This window comes from Gouania willdenowi, chromosome 12, assembly GCF_900634775.1.
Source record: "Gouania willdenowi chromosome 12, fGouWil2.1, whole genome shotgun sequence".
Taxonomy (NCBI): domain Eukaryota; kingdom Metazoa; phylum Chordata; class Actinopteri; order Blenniiformes; family Gobiesocidae; genus Gouania; species Gouania willdenowi.
Window position 1 is genome coordinate 12141801 of NC_041055.1, and position 26007 is coordinate 12167807.

Below are 26007 nucleotides of genomic sequence, written 5' to 3' on the forward strand. Positions count from 1 at the left end.
TGGAGAAGCAACAGAAGAGGGGCTGTCCTAGTTACTGTCCTCACAGCAGCAACTGATAGGTGCACTGCTCTCATGTCTATAAAACAGCAGAAAACTCTGTAATAACACAAGATAAGGTTCCTACATTTGTCAGTAGTCTCTACTGAGAAAAAAAGTCACTAAGAGTTCCATAGTTGTGCACGTTCGTGAGGATACCGGTAAGGGACAATAGGTTTCGAAACAGGGTGGGGAGGCGTGGTTGTTTCTATCCAAATCTCATTGTTATACATACTGCAGCTTTAAGTCCTCAGTCAAAATCACTCTTGTTCGTTATATTACATTATGTTGCTATTGATATCATTTCATTGACATTTAACGTTAAATGTTACTAGAATGTAACAACCTCACAGTTAACCTTTTACTGCAGTGTATTTATTGTTGTTCTTTATCAAGGAATTTGAAGAGCTTGGCAGACCCCCTCATCAATAACCTTTTTTTTTTTTTTAGATCAACTATTTTGTATTATTAATGCTTAATACCTGCTGTTCACCTGCTGTCCATTTAATCTTAGTTCTTTTGGAAACCCTCATATGTGGACTTATTACTGTATGTCTTGATATATGGTGCACCATTTCACCCAGTTTCTGCAGAAGCTTGCAAACTACTGTATATAAATGGATTTTATTTATTATATATATTTTTCCTCACAAAACCAACCCATCATTGTCCAAGACAAATAACAGGTTATGCAACGCACACACTTAAATTCTACAAGCTTTTGTTAAAACTCTTTTTTTATTGAACATGAACCTAAACCAACCCAGATAATCCTTGAAGATGGGTAACTTCAAGAATCTTGGTATTGTTTCTGTTTTTTTGTTTTATGTTTCCTCTACTGATTGACTTTCCTTGTCTTTTCTTCAATGGGGACTAACAAATGCATTGGTCCATATACTTCAATCAATCAATCAATCTTTTTTTTGTATAGCACCAAATCATAACCAATGGTATCTCAAGACACTTTACAGTAGAGCAGTCTTAAGGATGGACTCTTCATTTTATGGATACACACATATGCATATATACGTATATACACATACATATGTATCCCACACCCAACATGAATTCATCATGGCGGCAAGGAAAACCTTCTGTTAAGCAGCAGGAACCTTGTGTGGATCCCTTGTTTTTCTGTCTTTCTAAAATTGTTGCTTTGATGATCTATTTTAGCAGATCTTGCTTTGAATGTTTGAACACATGGATTTCTTTCCAAACTTGCTCTTTCTTTATCTTCTATTTCCATTCTTTCCTGTTCTTCTGTGTGTATCCAGGTGACCTCAGTTCTCTTATGTCACAGCTGCTTGGCCAAAGTGAGGATTTATTTAACATTCATAAGTATAAGCCCCACAAGATGCAGAGATCCCAGGCTGAGTTGATGGCTCAGATAAATAGCTTAATAAAAAAGAAAGACCTACAAACAGAGGAGGATCCTATCTTGGTGAGGGACAGAGTTCACAAATTCCATCAGCTTCCGACAAGAGGCAAGCTTGTAGCAGAAGGACAAGGTGGGTCCTTGATGCTCATCCAGTGTTACTAGTGTTTTTTTTTTTTTTTTTGTATGAAAACCAATTATTCCAATAGTTCATATTGTATCTTTATACAGAAGTTCCCTTACTTTAGATTTTTGGAAGTGCAGTTTTTATTTTTGGTTTTCTGGACTCTCTTGGTGCTATCATGACCCGGTCTGTAAAGACTAGACGGAGGAGGAAACTTTACAAAGGATATGAGTACTTTCTTGGGAACACGTGAATAAAACCATCTGATATAACGTCAGGGAGTTGTCTGGTGCGTCGCTCAAGAGGCAGAGATCATGGGTGCAGCCTCCACGGAGCACAGCCGTAGTAGTAATGAAGGACAGAGACTGGGGGCTATCCCTAATCATTACCACTCTTAAAGAGTAACTAAACCCCTGCTTTTTCCTGACCTGCCACTAGGAGGGAAATTCAAAAAATCTTATGAGTATCGGCGAAGCTCCTGGAGCAGTTAAGACACGCCCAGTCTATACTATAAAATCACTCACTATACTCTTCTCTGAATCCATCCTGCTCACCACAGATTGCAGAGCCCACAGGTGCTAGTTTTTGTAAAAGGGGCGGGGCTAACGGTGCTTGTTTGGGATGCAAAATGGTCCCAAAACATCACATGATCTTGTTTTCAGCCAATAGCACAAATCAATTGTAATAGCCAGGTTTCAATCCATAGAGGGCAGTCACTCTGACATTTTGTAACAAAATATGCCAAATTGAAATACTTTAACTAAAATGTTGAGCATTGGACCAGGATGTATCAACAGCACTACTTAATACCCAAATACGTTTGTATTGAGCAGTTTAGTAACTCTTTAAATACACCAGGGGAACTGGCCAGGTCCACCCAGGTTCAATGGCCAATGCTGCATATTGTTTGACAATGGCTTGGCTAAATGCATGCTCTGCTGTTAGCTGTTTAAAAAAGATCATGCTTGATCATGTTAGTATGACTTTGTAGTTTGCCTTACACCTAAGGGATATCTTGTTTTGCACTGACGTAGCAGTGGCTACAAATAACTTTTTCATTTATGTTCTGATTTTCATGGAGACAAAAGTAATATCTGGTTTCGTGTAAAAGAAATATTTATTTAAAAAAGCACTTTGAGCAAATACTGACCTTATGTTCCAACAAATGTTGTCCAAAACAACAACAAAGTTGCTAATATGTTCCATCTATATTGCCACAATACATAGTTTCAGCAAAAGAAAGAGGAAAAAACTCACTAAAATCGTATGATTCATCACAATTAAAATGTTTATCCTTTGACAGCACTAATATACTGTATATAGAGATATATTTATATTAATAACAACGTAATCTTCAACTGTTACTAGTAGAAATTAAAGGCGAGTTAGAAGCTGTAATAGAAAGCACTTTAAATACACGCTTGTAGATGCCAGCATGTTGGGGTTTTTTTAAACTGACGTAGTAATTATTAATAATTTCAGTAAAGTTAGAAATAGATTGGCACATTGGGATTCATCAGTTCAATAACTTGCGATAAAAAAGTGGCACAATCTACATCTCCATCTACTCACTGTATCAGAGCACATACTACAGATCTGTTTTCTTCAATAGAGTCCGTCTGGTGAGCTGAAAAAGACCCAAAGCTGTCAAAGAGCTGGGGATCGAGAGTGGTGTGAGGAGGGACCGTCTACAAAGTGCAACTCTGAAAAGCAAATTTAAACAATAAAGAAATTAATTACTTCACTGTCTTGATTTTTTTTTCACCCTTTGCGAATCATGTGAAATGTTTAGCAAACCATGATAATACTACAAAAGCTATTATAAAATAAAAATAAATAAATAAACAATAAAAAAAATCATTATTTTTCTTTAGTAATACTGTATATTTTTTTTCAATAACTTAAAAACTAAAGATGATCTTTATTGGGTCTTCCTATAAATACAACAGAAGATATTTAAAAAAAAAAAAAAAAACTTTGCTGATTTTTAGTTATATTTTCAATTTCTGAGTCAATTATCAATATTCAAAGTCATCTTTAATTGTCAGTTTTTCAACATGTGCTGGCCATACTGAAAAAATGTTTCCCTCTGAGTCACGATGTAAATTAACAGTGGAAAGATTTTAGAAATATATAGAGAATATAAAAATAAAAGGACAGATTTTCAAAAATGTTCAGATACTGTGCAAAGATGTGCAATTATAAAAAAACAGCAACGACAACATTGTGCAGAAATTCCCAGATGATATGCATTTTGAAAAAACAATAGCTGCAGCATCAAATGTGCTGAAATTCCCAGATACTGTGCAAAGATGTGCATTTCAAAAAGACAACAGCAGCAACAACAAATGTGCATGGGCTTGTATAAACCGCAAGTAAATTAATATACGGCTCTTGTCACTGCACCATGTGATTAGATGGCTGACTTCCTTTCTGTAGTTTGACTCATCGTTAGAAATGAGACCCTTACCAGTTGTATCGTCCGCAAACTTTACAATGTCATTGGTGCTGCAATACTTCTTTCAATAGCTTCTACAAGAAATGCAAGAGAAACCTGAAAACCACAGATAATCTTCAATGGGTCGTCTTACATATACTATGGAAAAGATATTTTGAAAAAATGCTGATTGGTTTTCATTCAAAAGCTTCTCGTAGAAGGTATTGAATGAAATATTGTAATATTGATGAAAATCAACTCATGAAATATAAATACAAATCAAGTGTTTTTTCCTCACATTTTGTCTGTTGCAGTAGATAGAAGTGAACATAATAATGATTATCTAATGTTTTCAGATCATAAAAGTGCTTTTTGAAAAAGTTATTGAAAATAATAATAATCTATACAATATGCATCAAAATATACAAAAGGGTATTTCAGCTAAATAAAAGTTGTAGTATGACCAAATGAAGACCATCAACGTCCATAGTAAATTTGATCAGTGGTTGCACTTTGTTGACTATCCCGGCGCAACATCAGTGTCAGAAACTCATAGGAAACAATAGGATATTCCCTGCTCAAATGATGAATAATTGGCATTGTTGGTCTGCTAGTGGCAGATTGTAGGTCATTGGCTACCTCATAGAGGTTAGAATGAGTAGAATTGTTGGACTCACCCGTTCTACTCCATCCCTAGTGACCGCCAGAGGCGGTATTATGGCACCATATAGTTTGTGGAGAGGAAAACTCTGGAATGACTCGTTGTGTTGGCAGATCCGCAACCTTATAGGTTGGAGCTGCGAGCCTGTGTTCGCCCTCCAAGGGGCTGGATAGGATTCTATGCGACACTATCGTTCAGCTTGCAGCTTTGGCTGTGGTTTTCCTTGTGTTACTGTGACTGCTGCACAGGGTTTAGTTCGCAGTTAGCTGCAGTCCTCTCGCTCAAGCAAACAAGGCAGTGAGCAGCCTTATTAGTTTTCTTATCACAACTTTGGCTGTTTTTCTTTCAACCAGTACAGCTGGGGAGAAAGGGTTAGCGCATAGTTAGCAGCAGTGCTCCTGCTCAAATGAATGAGGAGCTTAGAGCCCATCTAGTTTTCGCACCTCCGGCTGTTGTTTTTCGTTCAGCCAGTGTGGTTAGCACGTCGTGAGTGGCAGTGCTCACGCTCAAGCTAACGATGTGCCCCACAGATTTATTGGTGGTATCCTTTTGCAGCGTATACTGCTTAGATCTACTAGGGTGGTAGAACCTTGTTAGCCCATTGATCAGCAGCAGTGGTCTGGCTCGAGCTGTCGGGGCACTGCGCAGCATCTCCTAGTGAAGCAGTGTCCTCGTTCCACACTACTGTCACCATGTCCCACTCCTGTGTGTACTGCCTGGCCCTTCTGGAATTGGAGGATGGCCCACCCTGTTTGGGCGTCGATCATCTGAGGGTGGGGTTATCCAAAGACTCATGCCTACTGTGGTTACATGCCATCGTCAGCACACATGGCTAGGCTGAGGGAGGTGTAGCAGGCTGCAGAGGGGGCCGACACCCCTTTGGACTTCTGCCTTGCCAGGTCCCAGTGGCCAAGAAGCCGAGGAGTAATAAGTTGGCAGCCAAGGTCGACCAATTGTCTGCTGAGCTGAGTCAGATGAAAGACCTTCCGAGGGCTCTCGAGCCCGGTGCTGCTGCACCGGTACCTCCAAATATGAGGACCCTAGTCGATGAAGGCAACATATCCATCACCGCATCAGCGATGCAGTTTGGGGATTCCCCATCTCATACCTCTGAGCCACTCTCCCGTTCCTAAGGGCATACCCTTTTGCAGGAGGCTGAGGGCACTTCGATAGGGTCTATAATCCGTGGGGCCCCAGCTCTGCTGCAGCTCGATGTGCCACAGGAAAACCCTGCTCTCGTTAGTGCTTTCTTCAGGCGCCGACTGTCTTCCTTGTCCCTACTTCGGAGGACTATTTCAGGGAACTTCACACCTGCTGGAGATACACCAAGGTATTCTCCCACTCCAACTCAGATGACAGGGCCCTGGCAGCTATGCAGGATGCCACCAAGTATGGGCTGGGCCAAATACCAGCTATAGAGCCTGCTATAACCCCAGAGCAGAATCAGGGACGACTTGCTGTACAAGGCTAACAACGCAGCGACCCGCATGGGGTGCTTTGGTAACTCGCTCGCCCACCTTATGCTGGCCCTCTCAGCTTCTCTATCGCAAGCATTGGTGGATGCACCAGTGATCGATTTCAGAAAAGCTTCGCTTGGCCAGGGAGTCTGATATCTACGCTGGTTCAGGCATTGCGACAGGTGTGGCTAGTGCAGTCGCACCTGGTTGATACGTTCCAAAGAGTTCTCTGTTCTGTCATTGTCAGCCGTGACGCCTCCTTGGCAGGAGAGATCTCCTCTAGCAGCTGGTGGGTCAGATCTGGCACTCCAACCTGGGGCATTTCTAACTGTGGGCCTGGCCCTTCCAAGGGCCGGAGTAGGAATCTGGCGGCCTCCCATGAGGTGGCGCAAGTGAGGCCGAGGAGCAGGACTCTTGCGGCCTCCCATGAGGTGGCGCAAGCGGGGCCGAGGAGCAGGAGTCTGACGGCCTCCCATGAGATGGCGCAGGCCAAGACGAGGAGCAGGAGTCTGGCAGCCTCCCATGACGCGGAGCAGGCGAGACAGACGGTGACACCTCCGGCGGGCCAGACGATGGGGACTCCCCTGGCGGGACAGACGGAACAACCTCTGGTGTGACAGATGAAGAGGCCTCCGGCAATACGGACAAAGGCGGCAGAGTTGGCAGCCTGGTGCGGGGAGCCGGCACTGGTGGCGATGTTGGCGTCTTCTGCACCACATCTTCTGCTTTAGCAGAAAGACGAAGTCTGTCCCCGCTAGTTTGACCACTTGTGGGTGACAAAATTATAAAATAACTTATTGACTGTTGGCTAAGTGTTTTCTTTGGTTTTGCATACAATAGGATTTTATTAGAAAGTAACTGTAAAATAAAAATGACTGTTCCCACATATAAATATTGCACTGTAGACTATTGGTAGGTTGTTCTTAGCCTACCAATGTTGTCTTTCTCAGTCACAGACCTTCTAATCCTCTCACTGAATCATAAATGTTTATCACTTTTGTGTTATTGCACTAAAATATTCAATATGCTATTCACCTTCAGTATAGAAAGTGTTGTGTTGACTGGTGTTCATTTGAAAGTCATCAAATTTTGTTCGGTAATGTTGGTCATCACCATTTAGAATTAGTAATGAATTCCTAACGTGTGTGTGTGTGTTAGACTTTCATTATCAGGAAGCAGCAGGATGGCCCCAGAGTCCGCTACAACTGGGTCAGGTGTCAGGACTCGCAGTGGATTCAAATTCCAACTTGGTCATTTTCCACAGAGGTGACCACAGCTGGAGGGCAGAGTAAGTTCACACATTTAGTATATCTCAACTTTAGTTTTTACTCTTGGTTTCATAACTCCCTCCACCTCATATCATATTTCTTCAATTAGCAGGAAGCACATGATTCTGATAAGGTTGCAAATAAGCTTCCACATTAAGTGGAAAAGAAAACTAAAAGCTAGTGGGCATTGATGTCAGTTGTAAATGAGTAGCTTGTTTTAAATGTTGATGGGCTAATTATGAGAAAATTAGGCCATAGGCATGAACATGAAGCTCATATTGACAGGTAGCAGTTTTACAGTCTACACATTTATGTGGTGCATTTGCTTTCCAGCTCTTTCAACAGCCAGGCTCAATACCAGCAGAGGTCCCTTGGGCCTATTCAGCAGTCTACAATTTTGGTGGTGGATCCAGCTAAAGGCAACATCCTCAAAGCCTCTGGGAGGAACATGTAAGTTTGTGTGGGCTCTAGGTAAAGTGTGGTTAGTGACGTGGGCCGCAACCTATGGCTTTGTGCTACTTTTTCTTAGCTGAAAAGATACAGAAAATGTTAGTCATTGTAAAAAAAAATTTAAAAAGTATTTCTCAATTTTTCAGATTTTATTTGCCTCATGGAATAACTACAGACAAGGAAAATAACTATTGGGTGACTGACATTGCCCTTCATCAGGTAAGCCTACTATGAGAATATACAGACATTGAAAGGTTTCCTATTCACAGACACATAACATACATCTCCTTTGTACTCATCAGGTGTTAAAAGTAAGCGGTGATGGCAGGGACGCTGCTTTGATCACACTGGGAGAAGCTTTCACACCAGGAAGTGACAAGAACCATTTCTGCAAACCCACTGATGTAGCAGAAGATCCTGAAACTGGGAATATCTTTGTCTCGGATGGCTACTGCAACGCGAGAATACTCAAGTTCTCTGCTGATGGCAAATATCTGTCGGAATGGGGCTCAGGTAATGGACACAAAAGCCTTTTGCACTTTCTGATAAAATAGTCTTAAGAAAACACGTCCAAACTTGGCTGAATAAAGTAATAGAAAAGAGTGATAGTAATATAAGGGTTTTATATTACCATCACACTTTTATAATACTTTAATTTACTACCCTGTAGAGTTAGTATGGAAAAAATTGTCAATAAAAAAAAAACGTCAAACAGTACAAATTAGAACTGTTCTAAAAAAGCATCAAACATAGATTAAATTTGATGATCTAATCCATTTCAGTGCTTATTTGAATGCTTGTATATTACACTCCATTTAAAAAAATGATGGGGGGGCCTTTAAAAAAAATAAGTTTTTGCTCTGCTAAAATACTAGTGACTCAAGATAGAAAAAAGACTGCAGGATGTGTGTTGCTGTAATGGTACCTCCTGTATTTTTTTAATTTATTTTTTTATTTTACCTTTTTTACATGTCCGCATTCCTCATGAAAGAAGTCAAAGGTTTTTAAGGATATATGCGATTTTATTCTCTATAACATAGATTATGTAACCATCACCATTTGTCCCTGTTAGCACAAACAGAAGAATGCTGATAAAGCAGAGTAAAAACAAATCTATCTTCACATTATTTAAACTCTTGTAAAAAAGTAAGCTGTGCTGCACCATAGTAAGGGAGAAAAGGTAAAAGACAGACTTTGGTAAACCACAGATTTGTCATAGTTAGTCTCTAAGATGTGTATCTAGTGCATGGTGGAACTTACTACGGGTATTTATAAGGTACTAGTACTACAGTGCCCGTTGGAAGTATATGTATTCATATAGTGGGGGTTTAAATAGAGTTGTCAATTATGGCCAAATTAGTTTATGTTTGAAGGTTGGATGTACAAGAGGTGTACATACTTAGTACTTTGTAGTGTTATAAAGGGGTTTATTTGCGGATGCAAAGTAAAATAGTCCGTGCGATTTCCCTGGTTTAATTCTATGGGACATGAGCATGATAAATGTGGGGGTTTTTTTCACGCCTTTTTATATTTTTTCTGTGATGTATGTGTGTTTGGAGTCGATGTGTATTTTTGTATCTTTCTACTGTGTTTTTGTGCATTTTTTGTATAATTGTTGTTTTTTGTTGCCATTGTAGTGTGATTCAGGAGTCATTTTGTGTATTTCTGTATCTTTTTTAGTGTAGTTTTGTGCATTTCTGTTGTCATTTTGTGTATTTTTTGTATAAATATTTAGTTTTGTGTATTTTTTATAGTCATTTTCATATTTTTTTTGTAGCCATTTTGTGTTTTTGGAGCTTTTTTGTATATTTTTGTGCATTTCTGTTGTCGTTTTGCATACTTTTTGTATAAATATTGTTTAGTTTTTTGTTTTATTTTACTCATTTAGTATGTTTTTATTATAAATACCTTATGTGTGGTGATGGCGTGTATTGAGATATATTTGGATATATGTTGATTATTGTCAGACACGGCTCAAAAGCCCTTGAGGCATACTTGTGTGTATGTTCTCTCACACACGTGCATCAGCAGCGCGTATGCACATACAAGTTGTTGAAAAGCGTGAGACACAGCGCGTTAGTGAGCAATTACACGGACAGTTATATGGTTTAAATAATGGGAAACTTGTCGGCAAAAGACTCACCAGTGGCTGACGGTTTCAAATGATCTATTCAGAGAGCTCCGTGTTTGAGACGCGACGATAGCATGGCACAGTGATGGAGAAGGAGGAGAAAGTGGAGTCTGTGACCCGCGATTTAATGGAAGTTTGGGATCACGGGAATAATTTTAAATAACCACGAAATATTAACTTAAATAACTTTAAGCAGTACAAAAACGTTTTTAATATTGACCTTTTTTAAATCCAAACCACCTGCGACAGTGACGTCATGAACCGGTGAGCTTGAACCGGAAGTAGCGCGCTCAATACCGCGCTTAATACAGAGAGGGAGTCGTAATCTTAAAATTAAAATGAACGTTTTGCAACACCAAATTACTCCAAAATAACTGATGCACACACTTGTGGTATTTGGAAGTCGTTGACAAAGTTTCAGGTTAAACAGACAACGCGCCAGGGAGATATTCACTCCACAAACACTCACACACTCAAACAGAACTTTCTTGCTTTTATAGGTAGATTATAGGTAGATGTTGTTGACGAGGAGGTGAGACCTGTGCAGGAGAAGCTGCCTCTAAGATGGTTGGGTCTGCCAATCTATGTCTCGGGCATTTTTGCGTTTATCATTTTTCTTCTGGTTCTCTAGTTTCTGCTCACAATCCAGAAATGTGCTGTGCTATGCTATGCTATGCTAGTGTGGACTGGTTACCTGTCTGAAGTCTACCTGCTACACTGAAAAAAGCTGACACAGGCTTTGTTGCCTTGCCAGTAGAGAAGAGAAGATGATGGTTTGACGAATGCTTGTGAAACGATCTACCTGCAGACCTGCATTGATTCTTCATAATAGTTGAACAACTTTTGCACACTGAACAAAATAAGGGGCCTTTTCTTTGTTCTTTTTACCCACTTTACCTGTTTTTTGACCGTAGGGTCCTCAGACAGAAGAAGGCACATCCCGTTTCTGATTCCCCACAGTCTGGTGTTCCTGCCTGACAAAAAGGATCTCTGTGTGGCTGACAGGGAGAACGGTCGAATCCAGTGTTTCCTTGCTGAAACTGGCGAGTTTGTCAAAGAGATAAAGAAGGACGAGTTTGAAGGGAAAGTGTTTGCCATCACCTACAGCCCTGCTGGAGGTAAATTCATACAGTTATCTGGTCTCTGTTGTTCTTGTTACTCACCTAGCTGTGCGTGGCAGTGGTACACTGTTCTTCTGAATTTCTATGTGCAGTATGTGTTTCATGTGTCATGTAATGATTGATTATACATTTGTCTTTAGGCTTTCATTTGTTACCATTAAAAGCTTGAAGCTAAAGAAAATGGCTTTTACTATGTAAACACTGCCTAATTATTGTTTGTGTTTGCACACCTGTTTCTAGATGGCTTGATCTTTGCTGTAAATGGACAGTCGTCATTTAGCTCTGCACCACTTAGCGGTTTCGTCATTGATTATCCAACAAAAGAAATTTTGGACACGTTCAGACCAAACACAAAGGTAAAGAAAACCTTTTCAAATTGCGTAAACTGATGCTTGTGAATTAAGGTCACCTTCCTTTGTTTTTCTTTTTTTTTTTTTTTTTAATCTACAGGTGACCCATGAGTTCTGGAACACATGTGTACACACACTGCTAACTGCCTCACACTTTTTTATATACACAGATGCGCTAAAATCTTCAGATTAACAACAAGTTGTACTTCAATGCGGCCCATTTTCTTTCCTCTCTGCATGTGTTAATTTGTTTGTCCTGAGTCCTTTTTTTAATTTGATTTCATTCTAAAATAATGTGCACCTTTGATGACATTCTTGTCTCTTTTGACATCAGTAACATCCTTGGGGAGACTGTTGATCTCTACTTAGTTTCCATCTTCATTTGCCAAATTGCAGCCCTGAACAAGCTCCACCATGCTTCACTGTTTCCTGCCAATGCTGCTTCCTATTATATATTATCTATATATACAGTATATCTTCTGGCTGGATATCTCCTGATAGACAACAACTGCTGTCAAGGACCAGCTGTCCTGTGTAGTAACTTATTCCTTGTGCTTCTTTTAAAAAGCGTGAACAGTAAAAACCCTTTAACCTTGTTCTTTCTGAAGTTTTTGGCAAGGAGAGATCTTGTTGATGCAGTAAAACCTTCAATAAATCAAATGAATCATTTTATCAAAAATATTTGTTTCCTTCTTTACAGGACTTTGAGATGCCTCATGACATAGTTCAAAGCCAGGATGGCAGCGTTTTTGTTGCAGATGTGGCCAGCAAATCGGTCTTTAAGTTTATTCCTGAGAGTAAGCTCCTCTTCTTTTACATCATCGATTCATGTAATGTTTTACATGATGCATATACTGTATTTGGTGAAAATGTACTTGTTGTAGGGCTTGCATTGTTTCAGCATACAAGATTGATGTCAGCAATGAAATAAGTTTGGATGTTTTTGCTTTAATTCATTAGAGTTACATCGCTCCGTCAAGAAGGCTGGTATTGAGGTTCAGGAGCTTGAAGGTGTGTTTTACGTTAATTAAAAGCTCTTTTTGCTTACAGGTAATAAGTCTATTTCCTGATGCGCTTTCATTATTTCTCTAAGCCATCATTAGCACAAACTATTTTTGCAACAGTTTGTCCATTAACCAAAAGTTATTCAGTTTTAGTCCTGCAGGTTTTAAACAAAAAGGTTGAATGATGTTACATCTCCCACACACTACATGTATCAGGGCTTTTTAGGAGAGCATTTAAAAACAACAAAACAAGGTTGAAAGTGTTCATTTAAATAAAAGAGATTTAAGTTGAAAAGAAAAGGGCTCTGGTCAAAGCAAACAGCAGAAGAATGGACACTGTGCCAAACAATGTATTGGACTGTTGCAGTGTCCAACCACTAAACTAGAAAGAAAGAAAACACTATACAATAGTCAAAATTAGAATACAAAGACAGTACTGCCAACATACTTGCATTACTGTAATCGAGGTGATTTTATGGGTACTGGTACTTTTTTGAGTATATTTCTAAATCAGTAATGTTACTTATACTTAACTACGTTTTAAAAGAAGCAAAGTAACTTGTTACATTTCAAAACTCAACCATTACTGAGTAAATCATTTCTTTTTTTAGGATGATCAATGGACATTGTGAAACTACAAAAAATCCACCTCTGACTATTGTTAATCTCCAGCCCACAGTAACACAACCAACAACAACAAACTTACACTAAGCTGTCCAAAAGAGAGAAAAACGCTGTGTGCCTCCTTTCCTCACCTTTTCTTGGCCCTTTTTTTGTTTCTATCCTCTCTACATCTCTCTGTTTATCGGACTCAGGTGCCACTCTCTTTGCCGAACATCCCTGATTGAGAAAGTTTATTGAAAACATTTTTGTGTTGTCTTGCTGTGGGATAAGTGGAAAATTTGTGTGATGCCTGTCCCCTTTATTGTTTCATATCTCTATGTAGAAATAGAGACCTTTATTCAAGCCAAGGTGAAGCCAAATCACACCACCTCAAAAACGGCACCTATCCAGGAAAAACAATCTGTGGCCCAACAAAATCAGCTGCAGGCAGAGGAGAAGAGTGAGGTTCTCCCTATCAGAGAAAAAGGTGTTCTACCTGCCGTCATTACCACACTGCTGCTCATCCCGCTCGTTCTTGTAATCTCCATGGGAGTCTTCCTGTGCTGGAGGAAAAAAAGTATGTTTGACTGTAGCTGATGCAAAGAAATAAGCATAGAAAAAGTAAAAGTTTGACGCCCATACATTCTGTCTGATGAGTTTTTCTAATTGCCTGGTTGTGTTTTGAACAGACCAATGTGAAGTTAAAGCTGAACAAAACCCTGTGGGAGGAATCCTGGGAAAAATAAGAGGTAGTTGTTTCATGACTTTCAAAATAAAATGGTATTGTACACCTTAATACACACTAAATAATCTATTTACTGTTGACAGCTACAGATAGAAATTGCATTTTCTAACTGGAATAAGCAAATCCAGGGTTTCTGCAGCTTTGTGTGTGTGCGTGTGCGTGCGTTTAAATATAAATTACTGATTGATTAATTTTACATGTTTCTTATAAGCAACAAATCAATCAAATAGTGGTGCTGGTCTACTTCATAGAGAATTAAAAAGTAAACTTATTTCATCTTGCTCCCCCCCTGTGATGTTTTTGCATGTTGCCAGGTAAAGCAGTGGGCAGCCTGAACCTGGGGAACTTCTTTGCCTCTCACAAAGGTTACAGTCGTCAAGGTTTTGACCAGCTCAGCACTGAAGGCAGTGACCAAGAGAGAAATGATGAAGACAGCAGTGACTCAGAGACTGAGGAGTACTCGGCTCTGCAGCGTCCTCAGCTTTCCTCCTAGACACCGGGTGCCATTCTTTTGCTTAGCTTGCTGCAATGTGCAATCTATACACATCTGTAGCTGTTATATCATCTGCTAACTTTGTGGTTTATGTATTTAAATATCACTTTGTATATACAAAATTTTAAAATAAGTTATTTGATTTAATTTATGTGATATAGCCTCAGTGACATGTTGACAATCCCCAGGTGTTATTTAGCCTAATTCACATTAGTCTTTGCTAATATCGGTAGCACATCATTAGCATTGGACAAATCTGGTGTCCCACTCAGCCTTAAGTCAGAAGAGTAAACTTTGGATGGGCTGAGACAATCCAAACCTTTTTTGCACATTTCTATTCTAGATTGTCTCAAAATAAGTTGAACCTTGAAAGTCTTTGTCAGGTTCGTAGAGAAAAGGAGTTAAGGTTATACGAATGAAATCCTAAAACAATTCTTCATACCTTAAAGGCAAATCATTCCAAATGTGAGCAGCCATTCTCTGACTTGCCCAGCATAGTAGCTTAAGAACCATTCCCTAAACTGTATACTTGATGTGTACCCTCTGGGATTTTAATCAACAACTTTTACCATTCACATTGTTGGTGTCAGATGTCAGCACACTTCTGTTTGTAATTCAGTTAGTCTTCCCCGGAATTAGAGTTGTGGCTCTGATTTTCTCTCTTTTTAGTATACTGCAACTACTGAATTCCATTCACGTCCATTCATTTCATTCATGGGTGATTTTATTAGGTTACAAAGTGGCGCCTCCTGTGGTAAAAGCCTGTTTGGCTGCTCTCAGATCAAGGCTTTCACTCTGTTCCAACTCAAATTTTCTGCAAAGAAGTCACTGAATAAAAGTGTGAGACAGATTTTAAAATTTGAGTGCCTCATGACAGCTCACTCTTTTTAATGATCACTGTGCACCTGCCATGAAAGAAGAAAAACAAAATGTTTATTCAACTGTCACTAATTTACTGGTCAAGGTTTATCAATATTTTTATTACAGTATGTCCTGTACTGTATTAACTGTATTCTTTATCAATATTTTACAGTCTACATCAGGCTTTTGTTTAAATAAACTAATAGTACGTCTTTCAGAAAATGAGATTACACATGCCATCCTTCCTACAGAGCTCTTTGATTCTGTGCCTTCTGCACCTGTGATCTGCCTTGTTTTTCACCTAATGTTACAACATCCATCTTGACTGTACAGATTTCCCTCACCGTTCATGTAAGCAGAAAATTGGGAATGTATAAGATATATATTTTTGCTTGTTGGGGGTGGGGTATATGTAAGATCTGCAATGGTTCAGCACACATGCATTTGCAGTAACTTTCACAGGACGCCAGGAGGAAATCTGTCGGTGTGTGGATTTTAGCACCTTACCTCCAAACTCTCCCTGCACAACACTTTGGTATACAAGCAGTGTTACTTTTGTCAACTAAAGGTTTCCACCATAGTTTTTGACATTGTTTTAAGTGACAATAACTAGACTGACTAATTTTTAAAAAAAATCACATGTTGATGCAAACTTCATTAAAATATATTCATATTTTCATCAACTAATAAAAATTATAATTTTGTCACATGGGTTCTGATTGTATTTCGTCCTATGTGAACATGTAGTCGCATACATTGATCACATCAAATCTGTATTAAACAATACTATCAGGTTGATAAATAGTAATTGAACATTTAAAAAATGCATACACTTTTTGCTTTATATTTAGTCAACTATATCTGCAACAGATTTAGTCGACTAAAATCTTAATGTCATTTAGTTGACTGAAACTAGACTATAACTTGAAAGTTGCAAATTGCAAACCATGTCTGAAACTCTACTTTTCTTCAAAAATAATGACACGTTTTTGACAGTTTTCCGATAAATGACGTGTTTGAGTCGATGCCCAATCAACAGCATGAAAAGCTTATTGCTCCTATAAAGTCATCTGTAGCCGTGTGAGTTATAGACATTTCTGATGATGAGCTATGATACTCATACCCTCAGTGAGAACTGGTGCCTGCAGTTCAGTGGTAATATGATCCAGCTCACATTTATGTTTCTCGGACCTCGCTCAGATTGTTATGCTTCATTCTATTCTCAGTTTTCCTCACACCTGGTGCTATCCAGGCCTTTAATTTGTCATGTGAAAGGAATTACTTCAACATAATGAGTTTGCTTTGGGCATGCTAAAGTCAATTTATGATATTTATTGTGACACTGTTTATGCTGCAAAAGTACTATTTTGAGTATTTATGGTATTTGTGTAATAAAGTGTCTGCAAAGCATGATGATGTGATGGAGTTTGTCAGAATAGAGCTTTAGGTGCATTAAGCATGACTGAATTTTTTTAAAAACCTTTTGTCAGATCTACCACAGTAACACTGCCACTGAACTTACACTGTTTCTGAAGTATACTTGGTGATGCCTGCAGACCAGATTATGTACACATTTAGTCATGCCTCTGCAATATGATTAAACACTGCTGGTGCTGATGTAATTCCTAAGCAGGCACTTATTTATTTGAAAGGTAAAATCTCTGAGTTTGCTAATAACTGTTGGTCTAAGATCGTGTATCCAATAGCAGGAAAAGAAAAAAAACATGGCAAGCCATTATTTCTTGAACTTCTGCTTCAATTCAGCAGAATAGTGAATGACTTGAGTTCTGTCAATATTTAATTTGTTCATTTATTTACTGAGATTTCCTAATCATGGTTTTCTGCAGTCTTTTTTCCACCAAACAATAACTTGGTTTTGGTCCTTCAACCTGCTGCTGAGGATAACATGGTTAAAATGTTTTCCTTCCAGACACTTGCATTTTATTCACATTCTTTTTTAGTTTAATCATTACATCCCAGAAATTTTTGTGAAACAATTTAACTGGACTCGTTTACACATAATACATATTTAAAGAGATAACTGCATAAAAAAACACTTCAAGCAGACACCAAAGTAAAAGTGAGCAGTGCACACAGGAGCTGGAGCCAGAAACAAAAAACTTGCATGGGCTTTATTATGGCAAACTCATCGTACAGACCAACAAACAAGTTCCTGGACAGGCTTCAACATCAATGCCTTAGGTATTCACATGTCACATGCAGCCAGGCCTAAAAAGATATTTCTAAAACAGGGACATTATGAGGCAGGTAGAAATTATTTGTGAATTTAATGAAGCAGAGGTTGCTTAGTAGTACATGCTTTCAGAATGTAACTTTGAGGTTGGGAATCAACAATATTCAAACCTCCTCTCCATCATTTGGTACAGTTTGGGGAATCTAAACTTCGTGATTTGGCAGTAGAATCACAGGTGAGTGCAGAGAGTTTCATTGACAGTTTTAATGAAGGTGAAAACAATACAAATGCTGTGTTAGACTTCAGAAGATTATTTATGGGGCAATAATGTGCCTGGTGTGGAAAGGCTTTCAAGACTGGCTGAACTGTTGACTTGCCCAAACTTTGACACATGAGCACCCTTGTCTCAAGGGTACATGCCATCTCTGACAACCAATTATTGTATGCAATTATTTTTCCACCAACAAATCCTTCTTCAATTTGAGGAATACAAGAATCAACTTCACCACTCCCAAAACTATGCTCAATACATGACCATCTATCGTGCTCAAATGACGAGACATGGAGAAGATCAACCAGTGAATCATCAACAGCTGTTGGATGGCACATTTTCAATCGAGCTCAGTCCAAACGACACATTGCTGTCAATCAGACAATAGAAGAGACTGTCATTCCCGACACCCAGACTCCTGCTGGGACCAGGAGTCTGGTCAATATCTACAATACAGAAAGATGAGAGAGATGTTCAATCTGTAGTAGACATACTGGAAAGTAACTGGATCAACCCCTTTGTGTCCAGTTCTGATGAACTGATGAGCATATTATCTGGTATCAAACCTTCCAAAGATGTATCAAGTGATTTCCTCGAAGCCCAAGATTTGGAAAAGAAAGCATACCAAGAGTTTGTTGACTCAAGACTTCAACCAGGCACTTAAATTCTTAATCCACTGAGGAAGATGCATTTGAAGTCTTTGGCAGTCTGAAAGTTAAGAAAAAACAAAAAACAATCAGCTGACAAAGAAACAATTTTGAAAGCTGATTTTTCTTATCTGATAGCAGGCACTCAAAAACTGGACATGAAAGAAGTTCTTTAGCATCTTCTCTGACATTTGCTTTGGTCCTTGGAAAATCGGGATGTTCTGCCAAAACAGTTAAAACTCTTATTATACTCCTCATTACTAAAGACGCATAGACAAGAGAAGCTCAATGATGAAAATCGCCAACTTAAAAACTTACAGAAATAAGTAACACAAGGATAGAGTGAGTCCAAATAATGAAGTGGTGATTAAAAAATCTCAAAATGACATAAATGAGATATAACCAGCAGATATAAAACAAGTTTGGATGAACTATGGCTGTGCCCGCAGAACGCTGAATAGCACGTACCACGTTCCTGAGAATTCAGTCAAATGGCTTGGTTCCACCGTGTAAAAAAAGACTAGCATTGGAGGTGCAACATCGATTTCGGATTTTGGAATCGGTGTTGCAGCAATACACAGCTGATACCAGACCTCGTTCCCAGCACCGATACTGTACAGGGCTGGTTTTCAACATCAATAGAGTGGTCAAACCCTGTATCCAGTACAGTAAGGATATAAAAAGATATTTCTAAAACAGGGACATTATGAGGCAGGTAGTAAAGCAATACAATTATTATCTTGTAAATTGAGGAAGCAGGAGCCTGATAATACATCACTAAAATAAAAATGTTCCTAAACAAAGAAAATACAGAAGAGATCCAACATAGCTTTGAAGAATACTACAAGAATTTATACTCACAACGAAACAAGATAACATAAATGAAATAGACAACTTTCTTGAATCTTTGGATTTACCTACAAACAAAATACAACCTTAAAGATGACAATGAGGTAAGGCAATATCAAGGCTAAAACCACATAGGAGTCCAGGTTCGGATGGTTTTTTGGCTGAATGGTATAAATATTTTAAGGATCAAATAAACCCCAAATTACATAACAAATATAATAGGGCATTTAAAAAGGTAGAGATCCCCCTCAAGGAGAGGAGCTACAATTTTAGCATTTCCAAAAGAAGGTAAAAGACAAAATACACTATAAACAGAACCGACCAATTTCTGTGCAAAATGCAAATGTCTATGTAAGGTAGAATAATGTAAAAATCTTTACCATCTCTCATTTACCTGGACCTGAACAGGCTTCATTCACCAGAGACAGACCCAAGATAGTTTGAGAAGGACATTGCATATTATGTGGAATATACACCAAAGTTGGACGCAAACAATGCTTATGGGATTGGATGCAGAGAAGGTGTTTAATTCAGTCATGTGGACATTCCTGTATGAGGTACTGGATACATTTGGACTTTACATAACCTTTACTCAGACATCCCAAGCCACATTCAATACTCCTACAGCAAAAATAAACATCATTGATAGACTTTCTAAACTCTTTATATTAGAACGCTGATGCAGGCAGGGATGTCTCTGTTCACCACTACTCTTTGTTCTTGTTATTGACCCTCACAGTCAATGTCATGGACAAATTACAGAGATTACTGGAGAAAATTTAGCAGGAGCACAAATTATCATTATTTGCAGATGATTATGATGCTACTATTAATTTAATTCGAGTACAGCATTTCTGCAAAATAAAAAAACCAGAATACATGTAACCTGTTATGCTTTGCTGTTATTTAAAAAAAATTGTTACGACTTCTTTTAAAATTATATAAAATAAATGACCTGTTATTTCAGCCACTGCTTTTGCAGAAAAAGTTAATATTTGCACTAAAACATTAAAACATTTCGCAAATATTTCTCGAGTCATTGTCAATCTTTACTTCATACAAAACTACGGTACGCCAGTTAAGTCAATTATTCATTAGCATGCATGACTATGCTGTACACTCTCCCCACCCCCGCTCAAAAAAAGTAAAAAAAAAAAGGTGCGACCAAATTCTGTGCTGGTGCGACCAATTGAAAAAGTTAGTCGCACCAGTGCCACCACTAGAAAAGTGAGTGTAGAGCCCTGTATTTACACTGGTTTAATGAGATCATGGCTGGGGAATCAGGGAAATTGGACAGTGTCATATGAAATGTTACATATACAGTAGACATTGGATAATATCCTGAATATGTCAAATCTTACAGAGCTCCTCAAATCTTTTCACTTGCATGTTAAAAGTAAATGGGAAAGGGAAGGAAGAATGTTGATATCTGAAGAAGAATGGGAGAATATTTGTAAACTGCAATGGAAAACTACTCATTCATACAGCTGGAAGGAATTCGGATGGAAAAACTTCATTATTTATTACAAAAATGTATGCCCAAAAGAGACATCAAGGTGTTGGTACACACTTTGGATGTTATGTAGCTCAACTGAAGCCAATCTGCCCAAGTCTGAATGCTCTTTTTATTGTGGACTTGTTAAGCTGTGATAGTTCATACATGTTTGGAAACTGTATTTTAAAAAACTATTCAATTTGATGTTTTTTACATTGTATTTGGGAGCCACAGTATGGCATACTGCACCAGACAAACCTTTAATGACAATATTGGGTTAATTTTTAATTTTTCATGATGTTGGACTATGTAAGATCTCCCTGTTGGAAAATAAGAAATTACATATGGAAAAAAAGAAACGGCCATTCCAGTCAGATCCCAGTTTAACTGAGCCTGACTCTCAGGATTAACCTGGAAATACCCCCCAGGTGTCTTCAATCCCATTTAGGTAAACAGTAGAGGGTTTGAGACAAAGCTTCTATTAAACCAGTGGTTCCCAAACTTTTCACAATCCCGTACCCCTTTAGACCTTTAAACTGAAGCCATGTACCTCCTCCTGCACACTTGAAAAACACAATCATGTCATGTCATATACATCGTAGCCCTACAGTGAAATTTGTCTCTGAATTTTACCGATCCTGTTTAAGAACAATATATAATTATTTTCAAAAAAGAGTAATAATCTGTATGCATCTATTCTATTTCTATTCACACTGTTTTATTTATTTTTTCACGTACCCCCATGACAATTTGTGTACCCCTAAGGGTACCCGCACCGCACTTTGTGAACCTCGGTATTAAACCATAGTAGAGATCTCTGACCACTCAACAACACGATAGTCATCCTTTACCAATGAGACGATCTTTATAAACAAGATTTAAACATGTCACTGATGGGATTAAACGCAATAAGGAGCTTTGAGTTGAGAGCATAGTGGGAAGTGGGGCAGTCTGAAAGGCAGACATTGTGGAAACACAGCACTTGTTTGCAGACCTGAATGCTCTTTTTTTTGTCGACGTGTTAAGCTGTGATAGTAACTATCTGGACTTTCCAAAGCAGGTGAGAAAGACGTTCTGATCAGATGTGCTAACAACTTCAGACAGTCAAAATATGGTTCATCCTCCTGTTGATGAGCTGAACCCTTTGTGAAATTAGAATGTGCACGTTTTTGTTTTCAATGTTAAAAAAAACAGTACATTTTAAGATGACTGTAATAATTGTAGATGAGGACATATCATTAATCTTGAATGTAAATCAAATGTCTTCCCTTCTAATGCTGAGTGTACTAGATCTACACATGGATGGAGCGTGACCAAACCAAAGCACAGGTCAACAGAGGAGCTGGAAAAAAAGTTTTTGAATATGTTTCTTGGCTAATTGCTAGTTATACCTACAGGTAGCGACAGCTAACAAGCTAATATCTTTACATGCTTAGAATGACTTGGATTTAAATTATCCAGATGTCTGCGCTTTCTGTATTTGCTGAAAAGCTGAACTTTTGATGCATTTTTCCTGGGGCAAAACACAGAGATTGGAGCGCTGGCATTGGTGTGGGATAAAATCAGAGTAAATTAAATGAGTTCAGATGAACGGCCGGGCCTGCAAAACGTCTCCGCACCGAATAGCACGTGCCACTTTCCTGAGAATTCAGTCAAATGACCCGGTTCCACCGAGTAAAAAAAGACTAGCATTGGAGGTGCAACATCATCACATACGGAGTAATGGGCCCCATTCATAGATTGGTATGTGTCAATGATTCTGTACCAAAACAACTTTTATGGAAATTGTCGAAAAAAGGGGGGTGGGCCCCTAATCAAATTGTGTGAGGCATAATCGTAATCTACATTGAATTAACTTTGAAACGATATATCACAGAACTGTTCCCATAAATTTTGAAAGGAATGGACTCAGAGCATCTCATCATATTCATCCATAGAATATTCATACCAAACTGCATTTCAATCTAACAAGAACTAACAGAGGAGTAGTCATTTGAAAAATGGGGCCCCTGGGGGCCACCTGGCACTCCCGTGACACATACGGGGTAATGGGCCCCATTTATATCTTGGTATGTGCCAATGATTCGGAACCACCAACTATTAAAATATATGACTCGCTAAAAATAGGAAATCAACTTTCAGTTGTTTTTTTTTCTTTTGAGTCAAATTAAAATCAAATCAAATATCTGGCTCTGAGCGTCGATGCGTACACATCCATAGATTATACCTTTCAAATTTCAGCCTGATCCATTCACAACTAACAGAGGAGTAGCGATTTTAACTAGTATACACAACAACAACAACAACAACAACAAGAATAAAGTGGGTGGGATTTTTATTCTGGTAGCCCGGCCTAAAGAAATAAATATCCCCAAGTAAAGGTAGTCTTCTAACTATGTTGAACTCATGTCAGTAATTTTTCCCCCTTCAGGTAATGTGCCACTGGTGGATTTAAAAATGAGTAAAAGAGGGAGAAGGCACAGCAAACGGAGGAAGAGCTCCAGCAGCAGCAAACGTGAGTTGGAGCTTAGAAGGTGCTGTCAGGTTAATCAGTAGCTTAACTGAGTCACGTTTTTCCCACACCTGCTCTCAGTTAGCCATGTACCCGCGGTAGTAGGACATTCTTTGAGTTATAGCGCTGGGGCCTCATTTATAACCATTGCGTACACCCAAATGGGGCCTGAAATATGTGCACGACACTTTCCCCGCAAAGTCTGTGACTTAAAATAGACGTAAAGTGAGAATGTGAACACCGGTACTTTAACTTTTGAAGAAATGATAGAGCCAGTGGTGAGGTGGTAAAGTGAAGCCAGATTAATCTCATACATTTAATGCCCTTACATATCAGAGTTCCACATAATCATAAATGCACAAGCCTGCATTGTTATAGATGTGACCAGTGAGCCATGCAAGAAAATATGTTCATACATGGCTCTCAGTGGAAATGAATGCACGAGAACTGTAAAGTGTGCATACAATCAATCTATAATTGGACAAACTTGGCGTACGGTGGCATCGGCACATGATTCATTTATCCTGACACACAGTAGTGTCTTTGCCTCTGCAACTCTGTGGGGTGTAGCTCCACCTTCCAGAAATGATGAGTTTTAACTGGGAAGGTCACACGCACTGTGGACTCAGGTGTGCCCAGGTTGCCCCCCACCATAAGCAGACACTCTCTGACGGTGCCGTGCCTCTTAAACTGCTTTTTCTTCACTATTTGCCACATTTCTTGCTGTTTACAGCAGTGATGATTAGTGATGCCATTGCTGTTACTACCAATACCCATTTTCTGGACTTCATCACTCACAAACACTCATTATGAAATTATTTTTCCTTGTAATTTTTTCCCGTGAACAATCCTTGAATCTTCTTGGTCAGCAGGCTCTTTTTGATGCAAAAACCATTCATGAGCTCCTTTGCATTGAGAATTGATGGTAGTACGTGGGTGTTTCGAGGGCAGGACATGAAGTAAATTAATCTGCACAAACTTCTTGCTGGGCTGTGATTTATGATTTAGAAAGAGAAAAGTGTGTGCAAGTTGGCTCAACACGGTTTCAAAAAACAGAATTTTATTTTGGTGCAGCACTTTTTTTTTAATTCTGGAGCATGCACACTTTTAGTATATTTATATATTTTGGTTATTTCAGCTTGAGGTTATCTTAGTCGACCTCTCTTTTTTTCTATGTTTTTTCCCTGGTTAAATTCAGAATGTTTTTACTCACATACAAGCAGAGTCTTGCGATAATCCCTCTACTGCATTTAACTGTTCTCATTACTCAACTATTCTTGTCAATGGGGACCTCCTTTATTTCTTTATTTACATCTACCAAGGTGTTCTCACTGTGGAACCTATTTGACTCAGACCTACAAGCAAATGTGGAAATCAATACAAAACCCCCCAAAAAACAAAAACAGGAAGAGGAATATCTATAATCAGAATGAAGCACACTGCAAACTAAACATCTGTTTGATCTGTGGCACACATCCATCTATTCATCATCTGTATCTGCTTATGCTGATCATTCTCACAGGAGCCTGCCTTGGACGGGTCAGCCAGACAAACATGTATATCTACCATTAACCTTCTGATTTGTTTCCCTTTTAGAGAGTGTCTCGTCATACACTTTTAAAAAAACAGACAATGAAAAGAACAGAATCAGCTACAAAGATGAAATTGTTGAAAAAGGTGAAACAGACTGTCTCAGAAAAGAATATTTTCTGGCCCCATTTGAAGATGAAGAAAAGTATGACAATGGTCCACCCAAGGAGAAGAGATTGAAACAGCATTCTCCAGATAATTCAATTCCAACAAAAAAGAGAATCTACACCAAAACCACAGAGGATGCCGAGAAAGGAGTGAGAATCACAACATCTGTGTCAGTCAGCGACATTAAAGATTCATCCCACAAGGTCTTGTTTCAGCAGTCACATGAACCCTTGTGCGAAAACTCATCAACAAAAACTCCAAATATTGTGAAAATCAACTGCACTGGACCAACCATGGAGCTTGAAATTCATGAGAATTTTCTAAAAAACTCATCTGGCATTAAGACAAGTATAGTTTTAAGGAGTGGAAATGAAGGCTATACTGAGATGGTTTATCAGAGTGAGTATGTGAAAGAAGGAAAGTCTAATGAGTCAGCACAAGTCAGTGATAATCTACCAAACCCAAGAATGCAAATAAACATTGAACCCCAGCAGAGTAGATGGAGCTTTCAGAGAAGTTTCAGTAACAATTACTTCTGGGAAATTTCTCCTCCACAAGAGTTTGCAGACATTGAACATAATTCACTAGAGCAGCTCACATCTGAGCTGACATCATGCAGAATTGGATCGTGTGCTCTGGCTCAGGAAGAGCAGTGCCAACCTGATTGGAGCTGCCAGGAAGAATCTATGCTCCCATACTCAGTCCAAGCAGAGGAGGCAAAGGGACAGGTGCCTTCCTATTCTCAGCTGTCGAAATATGAGGAACGTAAGCCTGAGTTTATGAGACCATCTTTTTCCACCAACAGATCCAGTTTCACCAAAGATTTTATAAACTATCAAAAGAGAAAATCATGGATTCGAAACAACAGCATTGCCGCAATAGAACACAAAGCAAGTTTATTTCCAAAGAAAAGAAGACAAACCTTCCCTGGCCCATCACAGGGTGCAGGACTGATGGAGGAGGATCCTTTGCTGCCCCACATTGATTCCTTTTCTTCTTTTTTAAAGAGCTTTCCTCTGTTTCAAACTCAACTGTTCGGAGGAACTGATTGGGATGAAAAGCTTGGAACAGAGAATTTTCCTTCCACACCAAACTTAGAAATCTCAAACAACCATATAGTAAAGCTACGGTTCAGTCCACATTTTGAGAGCAGTACTGTGGAAATTCCTCATATTGTGTCTCCTGTCAACAACCATTCTCTAAGACAGAACAACCAACAACAAAA

At 38.8% G+C, this 26007-nt stretch overlaps 1 protein-coding gene across 3 annotated transcripts in view; it reads left to right on the forward strand.

Annotated features, from left to right (window-relative positions):
• Positions 1-14542, forward strand: part of pam (peptidylglycine alpha-amidating monooxygenase) — a 40634-nt gene extending 26092 nt beyond the window's left edge. The window contains exons 15-26 of one of the 3 annotated variants that reach the window (XM_028463680.1): positions 1311-1544; positions 7249-7378; positions 7692-7808; positions 7955-8027; positions 8111-8321; positions 10854-11057; positions 11301-11416; positions 12111-12207; positions 12371-12421; positions 13361-13594; positions 13707-13766; positions 14077-14542. In XM_028463680.1, coding sequence (XP_028319481.1) covers positions 1311-1544; positions 7249-7378; positions 7692-7808; positions 7955-8027; positions 8111-8321; positions 10854-11057; positions 11301-11416; positions 12111-12207; positions 12371-12421; positions 13361-13594; positions 13707-13766; positions 14077-14255 — 1706 coding nt within the window. In that variant the 3' untranslated portion in view covers positions 14256-14542. Of the gene's footprint in view, positions 1-1310; positions 1545-7248; positions 7379-7691; positions 7809-7954; positions 8028-8110; positions 8322-10853; positions 11058-11300; positions 11417-12110; positions 12208-12370; positions 12422-13025; positions 13336-13360; positions 13595-13706; positions 13767-14076 lie in introns of those variants that run through there. The other 2 variants (XM_028463681.1, XM_028463682.1) reach the window with 2 other exon arrangements.
• Positions 14543-26007: the final 11465 nt, after the last annotated feature.